Source organism: Pseudopipra pipra, chromosome 5 (assembly GCF_036250125.1).
Source record: "Pseudopipra pipra isolate bDixPip1 chromosome 5, bDixPip1.hap1, whole genome shotgun sequence".
In the NCBI taxonomy this organism is placed as follows: Eukaryota; Metazoa; Chordata; class Aves; order Passeriformes; family Pipridae; genus Pseudopipra; species Pseudopipra pipra.
Window position 1 is genome coordinate 60,448,291 of NC_087553.1, and position 22,019 is coordinate 60,470,309.

A 22,019-nucleotide genomic window follows, 5' to 3' on the forward strand; every position below is an offset into this window, starting at 1 on the left:
GACAGAGAAAGTAAAGTGGTGCCTTTGAGCACAGTTACAGCTTTGGGTGTAAAAACTCACCAGGTGGGCTGGTAAGTTTATTAGTAAGGTCAGAGTCCTTACCAATACACAGATTTTGCTCGCCAGTGAAAGACCAAACACTGTGGCAGTATTTTCACATGCACTCTACTAACTGGAATGGTATCGAATCTCTGCAGGGGGTAGTGAAAGTGGGTCTTCAGAAATATGCCACCTAATTCTACACTGTTCACTTTGACACGATGCTTAATTACTGTAATGTAAGCTTTTCACTCACCACTTTGCTATTAACTAGATCCGCTGTGCTATGTTAAAATCTATTGGTGGAGATCTTTTCCAACCCTGTCTAAAAGTGTTTCTGTGTGTACTTGCACCTGAAATTTTCCAGGGGCAAAAGCAAAACGGAACCTGTTCATGATACAGAATATTACTTATATACATGGCAGTTTTTAAGAGAAAAATATTGAAAAAAATGCAGAAATTGAGAAACAATTAAGAATTTTCTGAATTCTAAGGGGCTATTTAGAGGGAAATCAGATGACTGGTATGCTTGTCATTTGGGATCAGAAAGCTGGGGACAGTCTTCAAAAAGCGTGAGGATCAAAGCTGTCTGCAATTACAAGAATGATAAAGAACAGTTCACTGTGCTAAACCGCATGGCAGGATGTGCCTGAGAAATCAAGAGGCAAGAAGTAGATGAGGAAAATCATACAAATATACAGTGCTAGAGAGAAGAGCATAATTTCCCACAGAATACTATCTATTTAGGCTGAGGTTCAATTTTTGCTTTCTTTTTGTCTTTATGCATAACAAATGTTTGCTGTTTGGTAAAGATGGTTAATTACAGCTCAAATATAGTGCCTGACATATTAACAGATTTACTTTATTGCCTAAAATATGAATTCCTAGAAACATAATTCTTTTAAATTTCAACACTTTGAGCAAAACTTACATTCACTATGGATTCTTTTGTCTGAGCCATATCAGAAATAACTCCATCTGTAATAATCAGAAGAACAAAATACTGGGAGCCATCTTTTACTGAAGCAGCATATCTAAGGGAAAAAAAGGCAACATTATAGTCATAAACAAAAGCCCTTAATAAAAGGAATTAATATAAGCTGTATTTTTAAAATTTGACTACTACATAACGCAGTGAATTTCAAAAGTAAAGACATTCATAATTATGGTTGATATTCTACTTTTAAATGAAAGCATTGAAAAAACACAGCTAATACAATATTGATATTGATAATCTGCATCTGTTGTGTCAGTGAAAAATGGGAATTGCTTCACTACTGAGAGGATCATAGGGAGAATGTCCTTTATAGAATCATGAGTCGTTAGAAAGTCTTAGTTGTTTAACAGTTGTTACCTCTGGGGAACATAGCTTGGTATGAAGGGTATACACTAATATTGAACGGTTGGATTTATAGCATGAATAAAATTTATCAGGAATCAGCAGATTGTGTTTTTTGTTGGTTTTTGGTTGGTTGGTTTGGTTTTTTTGTCTTAGAAAACCAGGTTACTTATTGTTGACCACACTTGCAGATTTACACATTTATGTGCACATTTGTACAATGGCTGAACATGAAACCCTGCAACCCTGGCTTAGATATTCATCTCTTTACACCACCCACCTTTCAACACTCAAGCTTCTCCCTGTGCTGTACATGAATGAAAGATAAAATACATCGACTGCCATTCCCACCTCAGCTAAGGGACCCAAGAAGTCCCTGCTCTATGAAAACGAGCAGCTCTTGAATATTTGGAAAGTCTCAAAAGAGAGCCCATAGCAGCCACACTGAGCTCTATGGCCTGCAGGTCAAAAACTAATACCTCAGTTCATTTATCTTTCAAATCCCAAGGGTCAAAGTGTCCTGTATAATTAGAAGCTTTTTTTGTGTGAAGTTGGCTTCTCCACATGACAATGGCCACTATAGTTCCTACTTTTATGAAGGCTCTTGGTATTGTGAAGTCAAATAGCAGATGTTTGTCATAAAAAAAGCAATGAGTAGTGTGGAGAGCAGTAAAAGAAAAAAATTAATTGCCACTACTATTGAATACTATTGCATACGTGGCCAAATACATAATATGACTCTCAAAGAACTCATAGTTTTTTTGGTCATTGAACGTGAAAGGCGTGGGTCACTGAACAGGATATGTTCTAATGATGGTCATGATGACTGCATATGCCCAGAAAATGCAGCAAGTAGTGCTGATAAATACGATGCTGTAACCACAACATTTATAGAGTTTGGAGGAAGTTACAACTCCGAGAAAGCCATCACCTTCCTCACTTGTCCTCCCCAAGATACAGATGGGTAGAGAAGCCATAGAGACAGTGAACCTGCTGAATATCATCTGTTTGCAGGTTGGCTGTAGGGACTGATAGTTAAATATCAAGATTAGCAAGACCTAGTGTGGAATACATTTTCACCACAATGCATAGACTTCTTTTATCTCATTTTTCCACAATGCTTATAATATTTTCAATCATGATTGCAATGACAAGGGATGATGGGAGAGTAAAATAAAAATTTATTATCCTTTCTGAGCACTTAATACTGTCTACATACCTACACTGAAGAAATGGAACAGAAATTTGGTTATTTTAAATTTTCCGCAGACTAAAATGTTCAGAAGTCTTTTACAAGAAAGATCTTGTATGTGGAAGGGAGATGAGAGAAGAAACTAAGTTGCATCTAGTGTAGTTTAGATAATTCTGTAACTGGGGGAAGAATAACAAACTCATTATCCGTTTAATGAGCTTCTCATTAAACTCTCTGAAGAGTTCTGAGATCACAACAGGACAGTAATATCTGACATTGTTTCCAGAGATTTCATCAGAGTCAGAGGCATATTTTTAAGTGGAAGGGATGCACGAAGAAGAAATTTCTTTGAGACTGAAGGTAGGTTCAAAGAGTAACTGCAGGCCAGTACCATATCCATGGGAGTCAACAGATTTGAACCTTAAAGGAAAATCATGTTACTGAAAACTGGACTGATATATAGATTGTATTAAGGATGATCATGCAGTAGAAGTCCTTGTGGAGACACTTAGCTTTCCCACTACAGTGTAGTGTGATTTGCTACCAGGAGGAGTTCCCAAAGCTTGCAACAACTTGATATTTTAACAAAAGTTCAGTGGAAGGACTACAAACGCTGCTGGACAGGCTCCTGTTACTCTGCAAAAGTTGACAAATATTCCTGAGAAACAACTGGGGAGAAAAGGAACTGAATTTATGCCAATGTTTTGGTAACACCAGATCAAAAATTTCAATTTTTGCAAGAAGCAGGAGGCTGGAGGTTAATTGCCAAGTTCTGAGCCAGGCACCTCAGCTGATACGACCAGCTCTGAAGAAGAAGAAAAAGCCAGAAAAGTTGATGGGTTAGATTTTCAGATAACATGGCTAATGCAGATGCCAAATGCCACATATATGGAAAACTGCTACTGGATAGATCATGTCAAAGGTGATTAAAGGTGATAGCTACTTGCGAATGACAAGCAATTTACTATGCATGTACATAATTTTAATGGGATGATCTGAAGATGAAATAACTAATCCTAATGAAAAACAACTGAAATCAGCTATCTAACCATCCACAAAAAATTCTTTGCACCACAGAATTTACAAATTATTTTTTTACTAGTCTGTAGAATTAACAACTGCAAAACCAGATAGCAAATAAATAGCTACAACAATTAGCTGTTTTGCAAGCTTATAAATAAAACATTAACAGTACAATTATTTATGCAGCCCTACTGCCTTATTTTGTAAACATTAGTTCTTTCTCTGTGCCTATAAATAAAATCAAATCTGTTCAGGTAGTTACTCAGCTAAATCATCTAAGCCACATCACTTTCCTATATAAATTCATGGAGGTATTATACTGTCGAGATCTTGATCTCCAGATTCTAAGCCAAGATCTTATCTGCCAACATAAGGCAACATTATCCTTCTTAAGAAACTTCTATAACACAAGAAGGGTTTTACTTTCAGAAGTTAGATGAGGTGTTGCATAATACAGCACCACTGCTCCCCAATGGTGACTGCTGTACTATTGCCTTATAAGTACTGCTACCAGCTGGGAATTGGCACAGAGACCTTGAAGATTTTGTTGATGGTTTGGACATTTTGAGATTAGAGGAACTATGTACGCCTAAAAAAACTTAGATTTCGTAACTTTTTTTGATAGATTCTTGCATTTTCTGTGAGGCAATAACTCTGTGCTCTAAAAGACAAAAAAGAAACATGACAAAATGATCTCAAAAATTTTCTTTCATTATGATTTCTGCTAAGACCAACTGGATCACTTCTATTTCTTTTTAAACAGCGATGGAATTCTGCATAATACTAGCATGTGGTCTTCAAACCTACTCAACAACACAAGTTAATCACGTTCAATTGAATAAACAACTGTAAATACCTTTTTTCAATATTTTGCATCATGCAACTGTCAGGCTTTTATATGCTTTTATATGACAGTAAGAAGTTTCTGCAAATTACCTGTGGTGATGCTTACCTGGCTACATGATTAATTACAGGAGCAAAGTTTGTTGGTCCATAAAGCTGTACAGATTTTAGACTCCTGTAATATGCCTCCATTACACCATCAATTCCATGGCAGTATGGATTTTGAGGGTTTCCATTCTAATGAAAATAAGAGATTACTGAAAGTAATTATGAAGTAAAAATTATGTAGGCTAATGAATACTACCCAGTGTACATTCTTAAAAGGCAAAGACCTAAGCATTCTAGGTTAGTTCACTACAAATGCCCAGTGTAAGTGCCACGCCTGCTTGTGAGTGCTAACTATCTAGGGAAGGTGGTTCTAGCAGCCTCATGTTACATGCAGTCTCAATCACTGGGACTGGTTCCTAGACGTAAATAGCATCTTAAGTGTAATTAAACACTCTTGCATACACACAACATTAACAGGTATTTTCCTGTGTGGATTTAAGGTATGAATTACAGGTCAGATGTAAAACTAGAATCCGGTTTAGGAGCACAGTTCAGGCTCAATGATTTCTTATTTAAAAATGTGAATAAGCAGAAATGGTAGCCAGACCCTAATGTTCATACACTATGAGAATGTAAGGTAAACTATAAATTCCTCATTGTTTTGGTACAACATTTCTGCACTGGAAAAATTATTTTTGACCTAGTATAAGCAGAAGAAGAAAGGAATTTTCTCGTTAAGAGCCCACAAAATGGCTGTACTGTAAATTCTTAGGGTAGGCATTTTACTGTCGATCTCCATAATGACTCTATAATGAGGATACCTATTTACAGGTGTCAATACAAACATGTAAGCTACATTCCAGATTTATGACCCATGCCAGACTAGACAAATGATCTATGTAAAATCTTTCAAATCACCTTACTCTCCTTCAAGTGCCAACATCTCACTGGTTTAGTGTGCCAGTATCTCAGTCTGAGGCAGAGTGTACCTGCCTCAGAATCTAGAAAACCAAAGCAGATTTTTCATGGAATTGGTCTAGAACATTAAAAGAGAGAGCTGAAAACACTGCTTAGCATTACATTGGTGATACCTATATATGTTTACATATGGAGAAAAGAAATATATATATATAATATATATTGTGTATACATATATAATATGTATGTGGTGCTTTTTCCTCTGTAAAAGCACCACAACAGCACATAAATTGACTAAATCAATTTTAGAAACACCCTTAGAACTGAAATATGTATCAATATATTTGAACTTGCTACACAAAGTCCAAAAAAAGTCTGTGATTTAAATTAGTATCTGCAATTGCACCTGTTTTAAATTCCTATGTGGAAAACCTTTCCTTGAGGTAAGATATGGCACTGTTTTCTAGCACAGGCTGACAGAAGAAATATACACCTACAGTTACCAATCTTCTGCCATGTCTTTGCTGCTATCTTATGAAAACTCACCTGATACACCTACATTTGCTGTAATCCTGACAACTTTGTCCTACTCTGAGAAGAACAAAAACCTCCAAATAAGCAAGTAGATAAAATATCCACCCTAATCACAAGTATCAGTTATACCAGATCAATCTTTCTGGCAAATCCTGGTAGATTTTAGGTTTGCAATTTAACTGACACATGGATCAATCTCATATTTGTTCTTGTCACCTCAGCAAACAGTCCACTTAGCTATCCCTATGTCTCTAAACTAGCAGCCTGTCAAAGATAAAGAGATGCCAGAAAATAAGGCAGAGCAATAACAATGATAATGAAATATTATCTTGGCTCATGATTTGTTCGCTTCTTAAGATAGATTAGCTTCAATCTGAAGTCTTTTGAGTGTCTGTTTCTCATGCTGCTACAGCTGAGGTTAAAGATAATTACTTTTCTTTATTACCATTTTTGGCCTACAGGGAGCTCTTGACTCTGGATTTCTCTCAGTAACTTCACTATGATGAAAAATTCTGAAACAACTGCCTAGAGTTAGCACAGAATAATTATCACAATCTCTGTTCTTTACTTGTCCAGTGACTGCTCAAGAGTACAGCCTTAACTCCCAAAAATTTGTTGTAGTAAAGAAATTCTAACAATATATAAATATTTATTTACTTACCAGTGCAAATTCATGTGATACCCTTCCATCAGGAGGCAGCCTAGCTCCAAAACCTAGAGCTGGGAACATTTTATCACTATCATAGTCCTGAATTATTTCACCAACAGCTTTCAGTGCCATGCCATAAGCATTCAGCTGATAGGGATTCATGTAGTGCAGTGAAGTCGGCTGTGAAGGGTTACCTGTTGAAGCAAGGATCAGATTTACTTTTAAATTGAATCAAGAATTTTCTCTCTTAAAAAAGGTAAGTTGTATCAGGTAAAAATGCAGTTTTCTGAATACATTTTAATAGTAGTCGTTTTTCAGTAGTTCTGAATACATTTTAACAGTAGTAGCTGTGTTTCAGCATTGAAAGGGCAGCAAGAAACTTGTAGATTTGTGTCATTTATAACATGATATACACTTTTAAAATGAAATTTACTAAAGTATTATGACTTTCTGAAAGCAGCTTTGGAAGAGGATCACAATTTATCTCTGCTTCACCCCACTTCAGCCTCACTCCACCTGAAACTCTTTTCTTTTGTCCATCTCAATGGCATCCCATAAGTTTTCTCTCAGTAGTTATAAAGAAACAAAAAAATAATAATCAGAAAGTACACAAATACTTGCAAACAGCTCCTACTTATTCAATTTTATATGTAGCTTTTCCAACTTCTATATATTTTGTTTGCCCCGCTTTTCTAGATGGGAATTGGCCTCTAGTCTATTGCTCAGCAAAATGGAATCCTGAGTCCAGGTGGTGCCAGCTGAATACTGATACAGACACAAACACACACATAAGTACACTTAAAACTGATGACAGCACAAACATATACAAGACGTTTATTTTTATTCTTACCATTTGAGGCTGTGAAATCAATAGCGACTGTGAAATTGATTTGGGTTCTGTAGAAAAAGCAAACACAAGTCTTATTAACAGTTGTACTATTATGTAGGAAAATAAACAAGAGATGGTAACATCATTTGTGGACAAACTACAGGTCACTGACTTTCCAATACAGGAAATAAACACTGAAAATACTCTTATATAAGGTTCCAGCCAAGGGTTACCTAACACTATTTTATTAACACACTGAAAACAGTTACTTGACTCCATCCTTCCTTTTTTCATTTGTTATGAAAATTTCTAAATCACTAATACGATAATTAACTTCCATACGATTTAACTCATGTGCATTCAGATTAAACATCAACAATCTGACACATGTCCTTGCAGTAGTGGTTTTACTGTTCAAATAACTTGATGTGCCCAGAGAAAATACTATTTATTTCACTGAAAGCTGTGTATGAAAAAAGATTCACACAGAATCACCTTATCATACTGATCAAGGCTAACACAAATTAAGTTGCATTATGGGTGGACTCTGTCTCCAAAATTAAGCAAAAGCCTACCAGTGCCCACAGTATCAAGAAGAGTCCTCGGAACACTGGAATCCCAAAATATGTCTCAAAATGCTGTGACCTCAATACGGACTTCAACAACAACAAAAAATAAAGCCAGTGAAAACTGCTTTAGTCTCTGAAAAGTTCAGAGGCCTGAGCTTTATGAGAGAAGTTTTCTGCTAGTACTTCTGCATCCTACTTTATGCAGTTTCACAAAAAAAAAATTTTAATGGCATGACAAGTCAGATTTTGTTTTATATGTACTCACATGTCAGACCCCGTGGCTTCCTAATCACAATGTCCTTCTGCACTGTCAGTTAGACGTAAGGAGAAAGATTTAGGAAGCGCATGTCAACTAGTTTTCTACCACAATCAATATACTGTGCAGAGAAGTTGTCTTCCTCAGGTAAGAAAAATTTAGGAAAAACAACAAAAAAGTCTAGTATAACATAATAATAACTATAATAATTAAGAGCTATAGTTATTAATACAACTATTATTATCATAACACTAATAAAAACTATGCCTAAATTTATGCTTAGAGTCATGATTGGCATTGCCAAGAAAAACTGCTTTTGGGCTATAATCTCCCTGTACTCAAATTTTAAGAGCTTCAGTGTGGTGCAGTGTTTGAAGAGTAAAACAAGACTACTCCAAGCACTACATGTCAGGTACATCAAGTACAGAAAAGCATGCTGAAGAATGTGTCACTGTGAATTTAGTTGGTATAGAAAGACATGATCTACTTTATCAGTGGACAGGTCATTTTACCCTATATTCCACAAGAAATGAAGCAAGTATCTTAAAAGGAACAGTATTCCTCACCTCACAACAACAGAGCAACCATTCTGTTTGGGTTTTTTTGAGAGCAAAGTGAAACCTATCGTCTTTCAATAGCAGCTCCATCAGCACTGATATGTATAAGGGAACAAATTAAGCTTGAATGTAGCTTTTGACCAGGCTTGATAGCATTTGTAATGATTACGGGTTTTCAAACAGTACATTGGAAAGAAACATGGATTTTCTCCCATGGCTTCAGAATGACAACCAGCTGGTCTGTAAGCAGGAGGGAGCAGTTGAAGGTTTGAGGATCACTCACTGTGCAGAACTCTGCAACAGGGCTAATGGAGTAACTCACACTACCAAGAGGCTCCATTCTCCCCATGGCATTTAAGTCCCTAGCAACAGTTACTTTATAATTTCCCCTTTACAGATGCTTGTTTGGCCAAATGCCATATCAACATACAGAAGATTTTTAAGATAAAGTCTCCACAAGATCTTCCTCTTACATAGTCTTATTACTCCCTAATATTCTGAAGAAATACATGGCAAAGCCTCCAAAAAATACAAAGCTATGGCAGCCCTTGCTGTGTGACCATTTCTCATGCCAGGTTTCTTCTGAACATCAAATACGCATCCCATTATGTTATATGGTGTACTCTCTGGATTAAACAGCTGTCATGAAAGGAGTTCTGAGTTTCCATTTTGACCATCAATGATTCAAGACAGTTCAGGTAAAAATGAACGTCCAAAGCCTTTTGAATCCAAACAATGCATGGGTATTCATTTCCAAAAACCTGGATGAAGGTAAGGCTTTTAACATGATGGGAGGAAAATACTTTCTCTTATCTTCCACTATGCTGGGACAGAAGAAATGACAATATTTTTGAGCTGCAAAAAGATTCAGCTCCTGAATTTTATTGATTTACAAATGCCTAGCTCACTTCCTATTCTAGTAAGTCAAACAGGCCAGAAACTTCTGCACAGAAACATCTTTTCTGTCCACTAAATCTTGGAGCTTTGTGGCTCCTGGTGTCTCTTTCTCTTCCAGGCAAAAAAAGAGCAGACTATAAATTAGGTTTGACAGCCATTCCTTAAATTCAATTGCATTTCTTTTCAAGGCTGTATCCCTTACATTCCTGAGCTTATTCATACATTTGGAGGTCTTTTGATAGGAATATTTTATTAACTGCTAAGTGGTAGGAAAAATATGATTTTGAAATATACATTATTTTTAGCACAATGTACCTATTTTAAATGTGGGAAGGTCACTGTAGCAAAATATGTGATTAAGTATCAAAATGTAAGGAAAGCCTGCTATTAAGATGGCACCACTTGATGTAATATTCAGATGCAAAAGAGACATTCACCTCTTTCCCACCATACTGCTATAAAATCCAGTCTTATGTAATAAAACAAAATAAGAATTTATGGACAAACACCTATTTCATTCTCCAAAGTTCTTTAAGAAAACAACTGTCATATTGATGATACTGATAACGGAATACCCCAATTAAACAGATGCAGACTTGAAACATAAATTAAATCAATACTGTACTCTCAATTTGTTACAATTAAAGCTGTCAAGATTTCCACTAAATCAGTATTAATTCTAGACACCTCAAATCAATTACAATAAAAGTTCTGAACATGAAGTGTTTCATAAGCATCCATTTACGTAAGAGCAAATATTGTGTCTATTGCAGAATCAGCATTTTCTAACTAAATGAAAGAAAACCAGGGAACTAAAAAAACAATTTTGGAGGATATACTTGATGGGAAAACAGACTGAATAATGACAAAATCTTCTCTTCCCTCTTCCTTCAAAATCTGTCAACTGGACTGCAACTGATACACAGTAATATCAAATCAGACAAACAAAAGAAGGGAGAAGCCAAGAAAATAACTCTGACTCTGAGTCTCCTTGTCATGTTTACATAACTGCATATATTGCAGAAAGAAAGGTAAGATTTTATACAAGTATTTCTATAGTTTTCACTGAGATGTACATAGAAATAGTAGTATGAATCACCAAAGAAGATTCTGTATAAGATAAATAAATGATAAGTATTACTGCTCATACTTTTAAACACAGAGCATTCTACCGAATTATATTCATTTTTTGTAAAAAGAGTGGAAAAAAGCTTAAGTGGAATTTCTCTGGCCGATCAGTCTTTATCAATACAAATTCCAACATTTTAAGTGAGGTTCCATGAAGTCAGTAGCTATCTACAGGCTCTGTGTAGGAAAGTACAGCCTCTAAAATGAGGAAACAATACTCCTTACAGATACCACTTAGAGCGATCATATGTGAAGTACATAAAAAAATTATTAGTGAACTATAATGAGACTGTGAAAACAAGAAAGGTTTGATGCCAGTCACATACCCGCCTTTAATATAGTCAAGGAATGAAACTTCTGTTTCAATTAGGAAGGAAAGCAATGTCACCTGAAAGCAAATAAAAGAGAGTCAGACATGAATTATTGTGTGTTTCCCAGTTGAACAAGTAGAGACATAAGCACAATGTTTTCGGAGTTCTGTCCTTAAGATGTAATTTCCTACAGTGTTAGGGGAAAAAAGAAGATTAAAAAAGATATTAAATAATTTCAATAGGTAGTTCTTGAAAGGGAAGAGACAAACTGGGAAGTCTACTACAGTTGCCTTTTTGGTTTTTTTAATAAGGAAAGGTAAGCAATGGAAGATTGTATTCCAGAGCAGGCTACCACATACATATTTTCTGATTACTGTGTACTACATCTACAAATGAATATTAGAGGCTAAATGAAAATGTACCTATTTTATGAGCACTTCAACACTGTTTAAAGAACTCAATTACAATCATTTATGTAATTACTCATCTCGCATTAAAAGTGGCATTGAGTATTGATGCAAGCCAAGGATGCAAAAATCTAGTAAATTACATGCATATATGAAACATATATAAAAAAATTTAAGTTTATATATATATATAAATACAAAGATAAGAAATTTCTTCAGTTACAGCGTTTATCGCTCAGAAATTATAGAGATTCAAAACACAGAGATCCATCTAAAGGTTTTGCTGGCATTTTCAGCAATTGAGTCACAGAAGTGTAAACTCTAGTGGAAAAGATCCATCATTTAAGATCTTCATATCCTGTGCAGTATTTATGAAACAAAAAATTCAAATTATTTTAATTTTATTTACAGAGTGACACAAAACTCTCTCACAGTGTAAGTCCAGCAGGCAGGTAATGAAAACTGCTTAAGTAACTACTCAAAGGAAATCCACTGATAACGATACAAGGAATAGAAATGAGATGGAAGTTTGTCACCAAATTTGATTTACCTCCACATGCAGCAAAATATAAACATTTAAAATACTTCCATGTTGTAAACTTAGACTCAGAATGAGATTCTGTCTTCTATCCTACTTCCTTTGCCACAGGTCCTCTGATTTTTAGGGACTAGCAAAGTTTAAAATGATCTAGTTGAGAAAAGAAGACCAGGACAAAGTTCGACCAGGCTATCAGTAACACAGACTTGCATATAAGACTGAAATTTCTATGCATTTTTCCACTGGACACAGTAATATTAACAGTTCATCTGTTCTTACGGCTGGTCATCTTGTTCCTAATTAATTTAAGCAAATGTTTTCAGTGTATCTGATGTTAAAAGGTAAAAAATGGAAAGAAAACAACTCCCAAAGTGGCCAAAGGGTTTACTTCCAAATAGAAAATAACTACCAATGTGTCAAGTTTTATCCAGTGAATTTTTAAGTTTATTACTAGGCTTTATTTGAAACTAATCCTGCATTCTAAAACATTTCTCCTCAATATGCAATTTATCTGTCTCAATTTAAAATGACCCCATAAATAATAACAAATTGAGATGTGTACTGTATGTAAAGCAGCAGTAAGATAGCAGTCAGTGATCTATATCCACTTTAAGCTCTCCATTAGTTCTCTTCCTATTAGTGAGAATGATAGTCTTGGTGCCTGGCCTGAAAATTCAGAAATCTGTGGGATGAAGAATATCTTGGGTGAATAATGAGGAGAAGAAAAACAAAACTGCAGGCAACCACGAAAGGAAGTGATCATTTGGAGAAGCATAAGGGAAGCCTGAAGGACTAGTAGAAGTAAGGGCAAATGAGGACAAAAATCACTTAATAAAGAAAAAGATCAACAGAAGAGAACACTGGTAGAGAAGGACAAAGCAAAGAAAATTGCTAACAATTGTTTATTGGAAATTTTGATGTAATCAGAAGAAAAGAATAACAAGATTTTTTCTGTTCAAACATGGGTAAAATATGTTCTTTCAAACAGAGACAGATACATGTGAAGATGTTAAAATATCTTAAATCAAAATTAACTAAAAAACTGAACATGAAATAACTTTTTTTTGCTCTTTTGTACCCTAAGCCAGATTTCATACCTACAATTTTGAGTACAGTTTTAGCGTTGGTTAAAAATAATCACTTTACGTAAGTTTTTAACTCACTAATTTAGCATAAAAGAACTTTATTTTAACATGATAGGTTTTAGTAAAAGGAATATGCTAAAAAAACAAATTAGATACTGCATGGTAAATTTTAATGGGCAAGCTGTTTCTGCCTATTTTTTACGATTTAAAGTAGAGATGGAAAATCAAGTATTTATTTTCCTACTGATGAACAGACCTACACAAGAACATGAGAATGTCAAAACATTCCTTCAAGGCTATGGTTCTGTGCAGAAGTAGCCCTACTGACTTCAGTGGAACTATTCAAGTGGAAGAAACCCACATGCTGGATGTGTTTTCAAAAAACATATATCTGATTAGGTTTTTCAATATACAAATCTTCAATTTTTATCTTCTTTTTTTTTTTGTAAATTATGTTCTGAATATCACGGATACCAGGAAGTGGAAGATGAGAAAGTGCTGAAGGGAAATATTTGCTTTGCTAGCAAATGGTTCATAAACATGAGAACAGAACATGCAATACAAACAAAAGGACAATAAACTCTCATCCCAAACAATACTAACAGATCTTTCAACATATATTTAAAAAAAAAAACTGTTGCCATTAGCAACTTAAGAGCACACTTCGACACGTTTTTTATCAGACTCTTCAAATTAAAAAAAACCCTGAAAATAAATGCTGCGTACCAGTAAATAGTTATTGTGGCCTTCACAAAAGGTTCTATTCTAATCCTGTTGAATTACAAGTCAGCTACACTGTTTCAAGCAAAAAGAAAGCATCCAGTAACATAAAATATATTTACTTACTGTTCCAGAATTAACGTATTTTTTCTTTTTTCCTTTTTTCTTTGGATTTATTACCTAGAAACACAGATACAAACATCAAAGCAGTGGGATCTAATATAAAGATAAGTGTTTACAATATTTTCAAAGCAGAATGTAGTCTATTTTCAGTGGATTCTCAGTGTATTTTTACATAAGATTGCATTACCTATGCATCTCGATGCTGGGATACATGCATGTTGAAAACCAGCAAATTTATTTTCACGGTACCTGTCAGGTAAGTCCGTGCTGGTGTTCACATTTGACAAATAAGGGACTGGGGCAACAGAGGTGAGAACGTTCATTATATCTGAGTGCTCAAACACTTTGAATTTTTACAAGATTCTGCATTTTTCTGCATTCCTTATTCCAGGGTTTCAGTGTCCTGTGTCACTACTTTGTCATTTCACAATGCACCTCTTCACAATCCAGTTAATCTATTTCCATCTTCTCATCACTATTATCTGAGAAACATGTGAGCTGTTCTACTCCCAGTTTCTGTATCTGATGCAATGACAGATCTGCTGACAGGAAGAGCCATTGGGGGCACAGATCATACTGTGTCATAAGTCATTTCATGAAAATGGCAAAGACCACCACCTGACTGTGGAGTTGTGGGGGCTCAATGCACTCCCCATACACAAGAATCTTCATAGAACTGGACTACAAAGCATTAAACAGTTTTCCTGAATGTCTGGAACCTACACCTATAAAATTTCTCATTGTAGCCAACAATAAAAATTGGATTCCTTATGAGTACCTACCCATTCAAAGGTAAGTCTCAGACAATTTCATTACATACACATTAAAATGTACTCCTGCATTTTTCAGAAATGCACATGGAATTAGAAGTAAAACATTATTTTGGTAATTAGGTCGATCAACTGTATAACTAGGAAACTTAAATCCTTGTGGCTTACTGCCAAGTTTTACTGTAAACTACTCGCAGATGTTCTGCAAATGATAAGGAATTAGAACATTCCCCATTGAAATGTTAGTCACTTATCTGCTGTAAAATACTTAAACTATTTTGCCTGAAAATGGAAAAAATAGAAATACAGGTCTTCCAAAAATTTTCACCTCTTAACCAAAATGAAATTACATTTAAAGATCCTACTCCTTGCACAACACAGAAAAGCCATGAAACATAAGGCAGGAACAGATAACTATCATTTGAGGTCTTCCCAAACAGGCTAAACAAGTGACTTTTTCTTTCCCTCCAGTATGGCACACTGTTATACAGTAAGTATTCTTCAAAGTTTTTACTCCCTTACATGCATATAAGCCCTTTAACACTTAAAAAATCCCAAGTAACTCCTCCCCTCAATTTAACAGTGCTTTGACTGGCAAGCAATGGATTATATCTGTGTTATTAAACAAGGCAGTAACTCTTGTTGAACCAAAACCTTAGCCAGAAAGCGAGTCCTGCTGACAATTGTCTGGAAGAGGGAAATGAAGGTAACAGACTGTCTGTCTGCCCTATGGCAGTTCATTCACTGCTCTCCAGAATTCAATGGTCAGGCCTGAATTAGCAGCATATTGCTTGCCAGCAGTCATTAAATGCCAAAAAGGAGATTCATCCGAACTTTCTGCTTCAGGTAACTTGACAACTGGCTTCTTAATAATTGCAAGGAACTACACTAGAGCTTTGAGTGAAATATCATGGGAAAAAAGGCATCTACTTGGGAGCAAAGATGAATTAAACAACAGCTTGTTTCTCTCCTATAATTCTAGGTACTCTAATTGTTATAATATTGATGTATTTTTTCAAATTTCAAATAACTTTATAAATTAAACAACATTTTTTAGCCTCTGAAAGTCTTACACCCCTGAAGGAACCTAGGAAGCTACATGAAATCTTATCTATTAAAAAAAGTTCAACTAGAAAGAACTTGCTCTAGCAGATTCTTTCTAATCTGAAAATATGGGACACTCAAACACAAACTTCTCTACCTGCCTTGGGTCAGTTTGCAAATGCAAAACATTTTAAAAAGAATTTGTTCAGTCTCTTTTATTCTGATACTGTATGGACTAATCAAGTAGAAGCAGTACATGGAGGACTGCAGTGTAGGGAGGCAAACATAAGATGCTCAGGAAATGTATGCTGATGCTGGGAGTATGATATTGATCCCATATTTAAGAAACTGAAAAATTACTTAAGATGTTATGACAGAATATTCATAGTAGGGTAGGAGTCACAACACAAGAGGACATTTCCACTGCATACAGTAATCTGTGTTGTGACACTATCTATAGGAAACTTCTGTAAATTACAGTAACTCTGGGGTTGATCTTGGATCTAAATAAGAAAAAAAAAACCCCATGTCTTTGTCCTGCTCTGCACAGCAGCACCTTTGCTCATCTTTAAAACAAAATTGCAGCACACAATTGGAGCACCTTCCTTCCCTTCCTTCCATTAGTGCTTAACTAAACCATTTGTCAACCATTATGAAAGCTGACAAAATAACTAGGTTTAATGACAGTAATCTGAGACCAATTAAAGGATATCTTAAGGAATGACAAAGATCTGCACACTATACAGAAAAAAACATGCTACAGCCACATAGGCTTGTCTTCTCCTTACTGGCAAGAATATCTTTCCATTGTTTTCAATGTTTTCCACTGTTGTTTTCTCATTCATTTCCTGAAAGAGAGCAAATACTCACAGTACTTACCTCATACACGTTGAACTGAGATTGCCCTCTGGACAGCTCTCTGTAACTTGTTGTGAATTCTCCAATGAAATCATGGCTGTATAAAAAAAAAAGGGTTTCAAATACATAGCATTTAGTAATTTAAACATGTATTTTAACTATTTATGAAAAAGAGAAGCACGGCCAAATGAACCGACATCCAAGAAAGGAGCAATGGCAACAGATACAATTTGCTTAAAAATCTCTATTTCTCCCTCTGTTGTGTGTTCACTCTATTAGTAATACAAATGTAGAGGTGGAAAGTATCAGATTAAATCTTCTCGACAGCTTTTGCTCATTGCTGCACAATGAGGACTATGTTGTAAATCAGTGATTGACCCCAAAGTAAGCTTTCAGATTCTTACAGAATCTGAAAAAACAGAGTGGGCTGACAAAGACTATCACCATTTCCTCACTGGACGACCACTGGCACTACAGACTCTGAACTATGTGTGAGACCACGTGAGAGAAGGGGATTACAAAAAAAAGTAACTTAAACCAGAAAAGACCAGCCCTACCAATTTGTGTAACATGACATTTGAATGGTACCTAAATTTAAGGGAAAGACCCAAAACTTATTTCCCATCTGTGAGGAGAAAAGCAATCCACTGAGGCTACTCAGCTTATGGTATTAGACAAACTGGAAAGCAGATCTTAACCTAATAGTAAAGCAGTGGCTATCAAACTTCTTTCTAAATTCTACTCCTGCTCCAAGAATACATTTGGCACTCCTGTACTGTCATCCACATTTTGAAAACTGCTTTGTCAACTCTTAAACAGGGGCTGGCATGCTGCCAAGGACCCACTGTGAGCAGAGTGGCCAGAGGGAGTGTAGTGGATGAAGTATTGCTAAGAAAGGCCAGACTGGGGTCAGGGAACTGGGGCACAGAAATCGCAAGGTTTCTGTGCCAGAAGTGACTGATCTGCGAGTTCATATGTCTCGGGTACCTGGAGTGGAAGCGAATGCAGGGGTGAGTATCTAAAGTCAGCTGCACACCTTCCAGCAGTCACAGAATCATACAATCAACTGGGTTGGAAAAGACCTCTGAGATCATCAAGTCCAACCCTTGATCCAACACTGCTGTGGTTACTAGACCATGGCACTAAGTGCCACATCCAGTCTCATCTTAAAAACCTCCAGGGATGTTACTCCACCAAGTCCCTGGGCAGCCCATTCCAATGTCTGATTACTCTCTCTGTAAAAAATTTCTTCCTAATATTCAACCTAAACCTCCTCTGGCACAGTTTAAGACCATGCCCTCTTGTCCTACTGCTGATTGCCTGGGAGAAGAGACCAATGCCCAGCTGCCTACAACCTCCTTTCAGGGAGTTGTAGAGAGTGATGAGGTCTCTCTCCCCTGAGCCTCCTCTTTTCCAGGCTAAACAGCCCCAGTTCCCTCAGACACTCCTGACAGGACTTGTGCTTGAGTCCCTTCACCAGCCTTGTTGCTCTTCTCTGGACCTGCTCCAGCACCTCAATGTCCTTCCTGAACTGAGGGGCCCAAACCTGGACATAGTACTCGAGATGTGGGCTCACCAGTGCTGAGTACAGGGGAAGAGTCACTTCCCTGGTCCTGCTGGCCACGCTGTTTCTGATACAGGCCAGGATGCCATTGGCCTTCTTGGCCCCCTGGGCACACTGCTGGCTCATGTTCAGCTTCCTGTCAAAGTCACCAGACCTGTTCCCATTCTCCACTCTGCCCAGTTGAACTTTGCTCACTGCTGCTCCAAATTTTCCCAGCTGTACCCTAGCAAGGCATTGTATTTCCTCTACATGCTGCCTTCACATCTGGAGAGATATGAAACTAACTTTTTTACTTTCCCTCCAATGGTAAACTAGAATAGGAAGTCAAAGCTTTATGACTTTGCGACTTGTAAAACTTGTTTTTTAAGAAATGCAGCACACTTCTAATTAAGCTATAAATATTAACAGCAAATTTAAATAAATCTGAATGTTGCAAGAAGAGGAAAAATGGAAACAATCCACAACAACGTGAAATTTCTTTCACTTTGTTCATAAAGAAATGAAATTAAATGAACAAAATCACACCTCAAATATAAATCTCATTTTTTGAAATCAGCATGAATCACAAAATATGTAAATCAAACAACTGAAAGGTCCAGTCATCATGCTAATGCACACGAAATAAGCAAAGCATTCTGTAAGTAAGTTTGTGAAATACTATATGGTGAGGATATTCCTGATTAGTTTCAGAATGGACCACCTGCCATGAAACACTCCCCTTTCAGTTTGGAGATAAGGAAATTGCTTCCAAGACAGACAAAGACTTTTCTTAAGAAACATATTTTGATGAAATGCTCTCCAGACTGCAATGCTATCTAACCAGGGAACAGAGGAAGCCATCCATACATGCTATGGTACTTGAGTTTTATGTGGCCTGGAGCACATAAGGTGTATTTAACCTCAGGTAGCCATGGTACTGGACAAAAATGCATATTGGTTAAACTGGAACCTTTCCCTTTCGTAACAGTTCTAACCTTTTATTTTCAAGTGAGCTTGTATATTTTGAAGGCAGAAGTTCAAACAATAGCTTAATGACTACCTACAAACATGCTGTAGCAAACAGGAAACATAAGCAATTCTAGACAGGACTGTCTCTGGGGAGCCAAAAAAATCGATACTGCTTAAAAGTAATTGCTTCTTTAAATCTAAGAGACACTGGAAAGTCTCCTTTCCTTGTGGCTATATGCAAACACTGACAAGACCTGAGCTAGAAAGACATAATTCCTCTGAAATAATCACATTAAAAAGGTATGAGCATATAAAAGCAGTATCCGAGTACTCTGCACTTAAAAGATCATCAACTTGGATCTTAACACTCGGTATTCAGATGGATGTGTGCCCCTTCCCTAGGCTGGCTTTGAAGGATGAGTGCCTGTTGGGTAAAATTTGCCTTTGCCAGATGTATAACTCAAAGAAAAACGAGGCACTGATGCCTCCCAATATCAATGATCACGCTTCACTAAGTGGATCTCCTTATTAGTCTCTGGATTGAGAATCCAAAATAGTTATTCTCTTTGTCCTCCTAACACCAAATAATCCTAGATATACAGACTTTTGTCCATGAATGGTATATCAGAACACTGAACCAAAGACTCTCAGAACACAAAAGTATCGCTTGTAGTCCATCTCCCTAAATCTTCCACTTTTAGCCCTATGTTTTGAAGTGCTGAAAATCACTTTCAAACTTGTAATAACTTTGAATTTTTTAATTATCTAAAGGGGAAAAAATAGAGGAAAGGACAATCATAATCAGAAATATGTCAATGAGTAAGGGAAAAATGCAATAATTCAAAAATCAACTATCAGTTGGAGAAGGAGACTGAAAAGGGAGGACAAAAAATAAGGTGAAAGAGCCTAGAATCTGAGATTTAAAATCTCTCCTGCAGTGTTGAGATTCTCAGATGAATGGTTCAGTGGCCCCAGGTTAGCACAGCAATATTTACAGCTTTAAAACTCGAGAAAAACCACTTCTTGTACATAACAACCATATCAAGACTATGAAATGGCTTTTGCACCATGTATGCTAAGGAATATTTTTTTCTGAAATTAAGTGAAAAGGCCTTCAGAGAGAAATAAAAACATCAGAGTATAGATGATGTGAAGTTGCACGTTATCTTATTTTTTCCTTCTGTTATACCTGTCTGCAAGTACCTCACTGATAAGGACACTCAAAAAAACCCATGACTGTTTCACACAAGTGAGCTTGTCCAAAGTAACAAAACTACCTTTTGGGACTTCTTACAGCATCAAATATTTTGGGTTTTGTCACAGCTCTTAGTGACAATAAAAGGTATCAATTAGAACAAGTGGTCCACATTTTGACAATTTTTGAGCAAAAACTGTTTTGAGACAATGAAACTTTTAATATTTAATAGTGTTAATGTTACAAAGAGCCTGTATTACTTTCAGTCAAGAAATTCTAAGTGATGTTTGAAAATAAATGAGTTATTTGATAATGATATTACATGATGACAATTACTCTTAAGAATGTAATTTAGGAACACGACAGTAAGAAGCTCAACCCAAAGCAACGTGGTACCTCTTTTTTCAAAACACAGATAACACAGAATGGGGAAAAGGGAAAAAAACTTATTAGTCAAGACTCTGGAAGTCAGAATGAGGTCAAGACAAGATTCAGAATCAAGTATATACATAGTAATGTTCCCTTCCTGATTGCAGAACATCCTGCAAAATTCAGTATAATTTGCTTTGCTATCTAGAGAGCAGGCAATCTTTCAAAGGTTGTCCCTGCCCAGTCTGCACATTTTTGGAGCAAACAGATTCAGCATAGTGAGGTGATCAGCTAGTATAACAACTGTTTATAGAAAGAGTCCATCAAAAATGGAAATTAATATAAACTGAGTAACAGCAGACTTGTACAAAAAATTGTTGAAGTAGTTCTTGAATGGGATTCATTTCAGATACACCTGGCAATGAAAAGTTAAATTAGGCCTTTAGGTTCTCGCTATGATCACTAGTAAGTGATAAGCACCACCAGCTGCCAACTCATTCCAGGTAGGATGGATTCAATCAGACCATTTTCCCCTGTAAGCTACTGAAGTAGCTTAAATGATTAGTTCAATCTACTTGTCTGATTTTTACATTGTCTGAAGTTACATGAGATGAGTGCTGTCTCATCTTTCAGAGGAATTTAACATATAAGATGTCAGTGTTCTGCCTGCTTCTAAATTGAAAAAAGACAGAAAGCAAAAAGCCAAAAAAATTCATACAATTAGAATAAAAAGGAACACACGTAAATAGTATCCTTCACATTTTGTTTTTATATATATTAATTTTATAGGTATTCAAATTGTGATATGAGCAAAAGCAGATAATCTTTCGAACTGTTTGAGAGTGGATAGGCTAATGATTGCCTAAAATCCACAGTATGTTGAAGATTTCACTCAGAATTGCAGTCACACTGTATTATTTGTCAGATTTCTTCCTTTTCTTCTTAACTTTACCGAATTTGGAAAAAATGGACAGCACATGGGGCTTGATATCTTGAAAAAATATAATCCTTATTTTTAATTAACTTGGCAATATAATTAACTTTTCATTGTTAGTTTATTTTCAAAAAATATTGTAGCTTATACACAAAAGTACAAATATATCAAATTTTCAAGGATTTGGTAAATATCAGTGAGGAAAGGATGTTAATAGAAATTCTAACAGGGATGCAGTGATTTTTTGCATATGCCTTTGTTAATTTAAATACACTTATTTTAATTGACAGAATATATTATTTTTCCTCTCCAGGGAACATCTGATTAAGAAG

The 22,019-nt window shown here is 36.0% G+C and overlaps 1 protein-coding gene across 4 annotated transcripts in view; it reads right to left on the reverse strand.

The window, feature by feature from the left end:
* CPNE8 (copine 8) overlaps positions 1-22,019 on the reverse strand; it is a 109,692-nt gene that overhangs the window by 38,525 nt on the left and 49,148 nt on the right. For 2 of the 4 annotated variants that reach the window (XM_064656274.1, XM_064656273.1), the window contains exons 11-17: positions 16,699-16,774; positions 14,009-14,062; positions 11,148-11,209; positions 7,436-7,482; positions 6,598-6,779; positions 4,546-4,673; positions 971-1,073 (exon numbers count right to left, since the gene is read on the reverse strand). In XM_064656274.1, coding sequence (XP_064512344.1) covers positions 971-1,073; positions 4,546-4,673; positions 6,598-6,779; positions 7,436-7,482; positions 11,148-11,209; positions 14,009-14,062; positions 16,699-16,774 — 652 coding nt within the window. Of the gene's footprint in view, positions 1-970; positions 1,074-4,545; positions 4,674-6,597; positions 6,780-7,435; positions 7,483-8,248; positions 8,291-11,147; positions 11,210-14,008; positions 14,063-16,698; positions 16,775-22,019 lie in introns of those variants that run through there. The other 2 variants (XR_010430909.1, XM_064656275.1) reach the window with 2 other exon arrangements.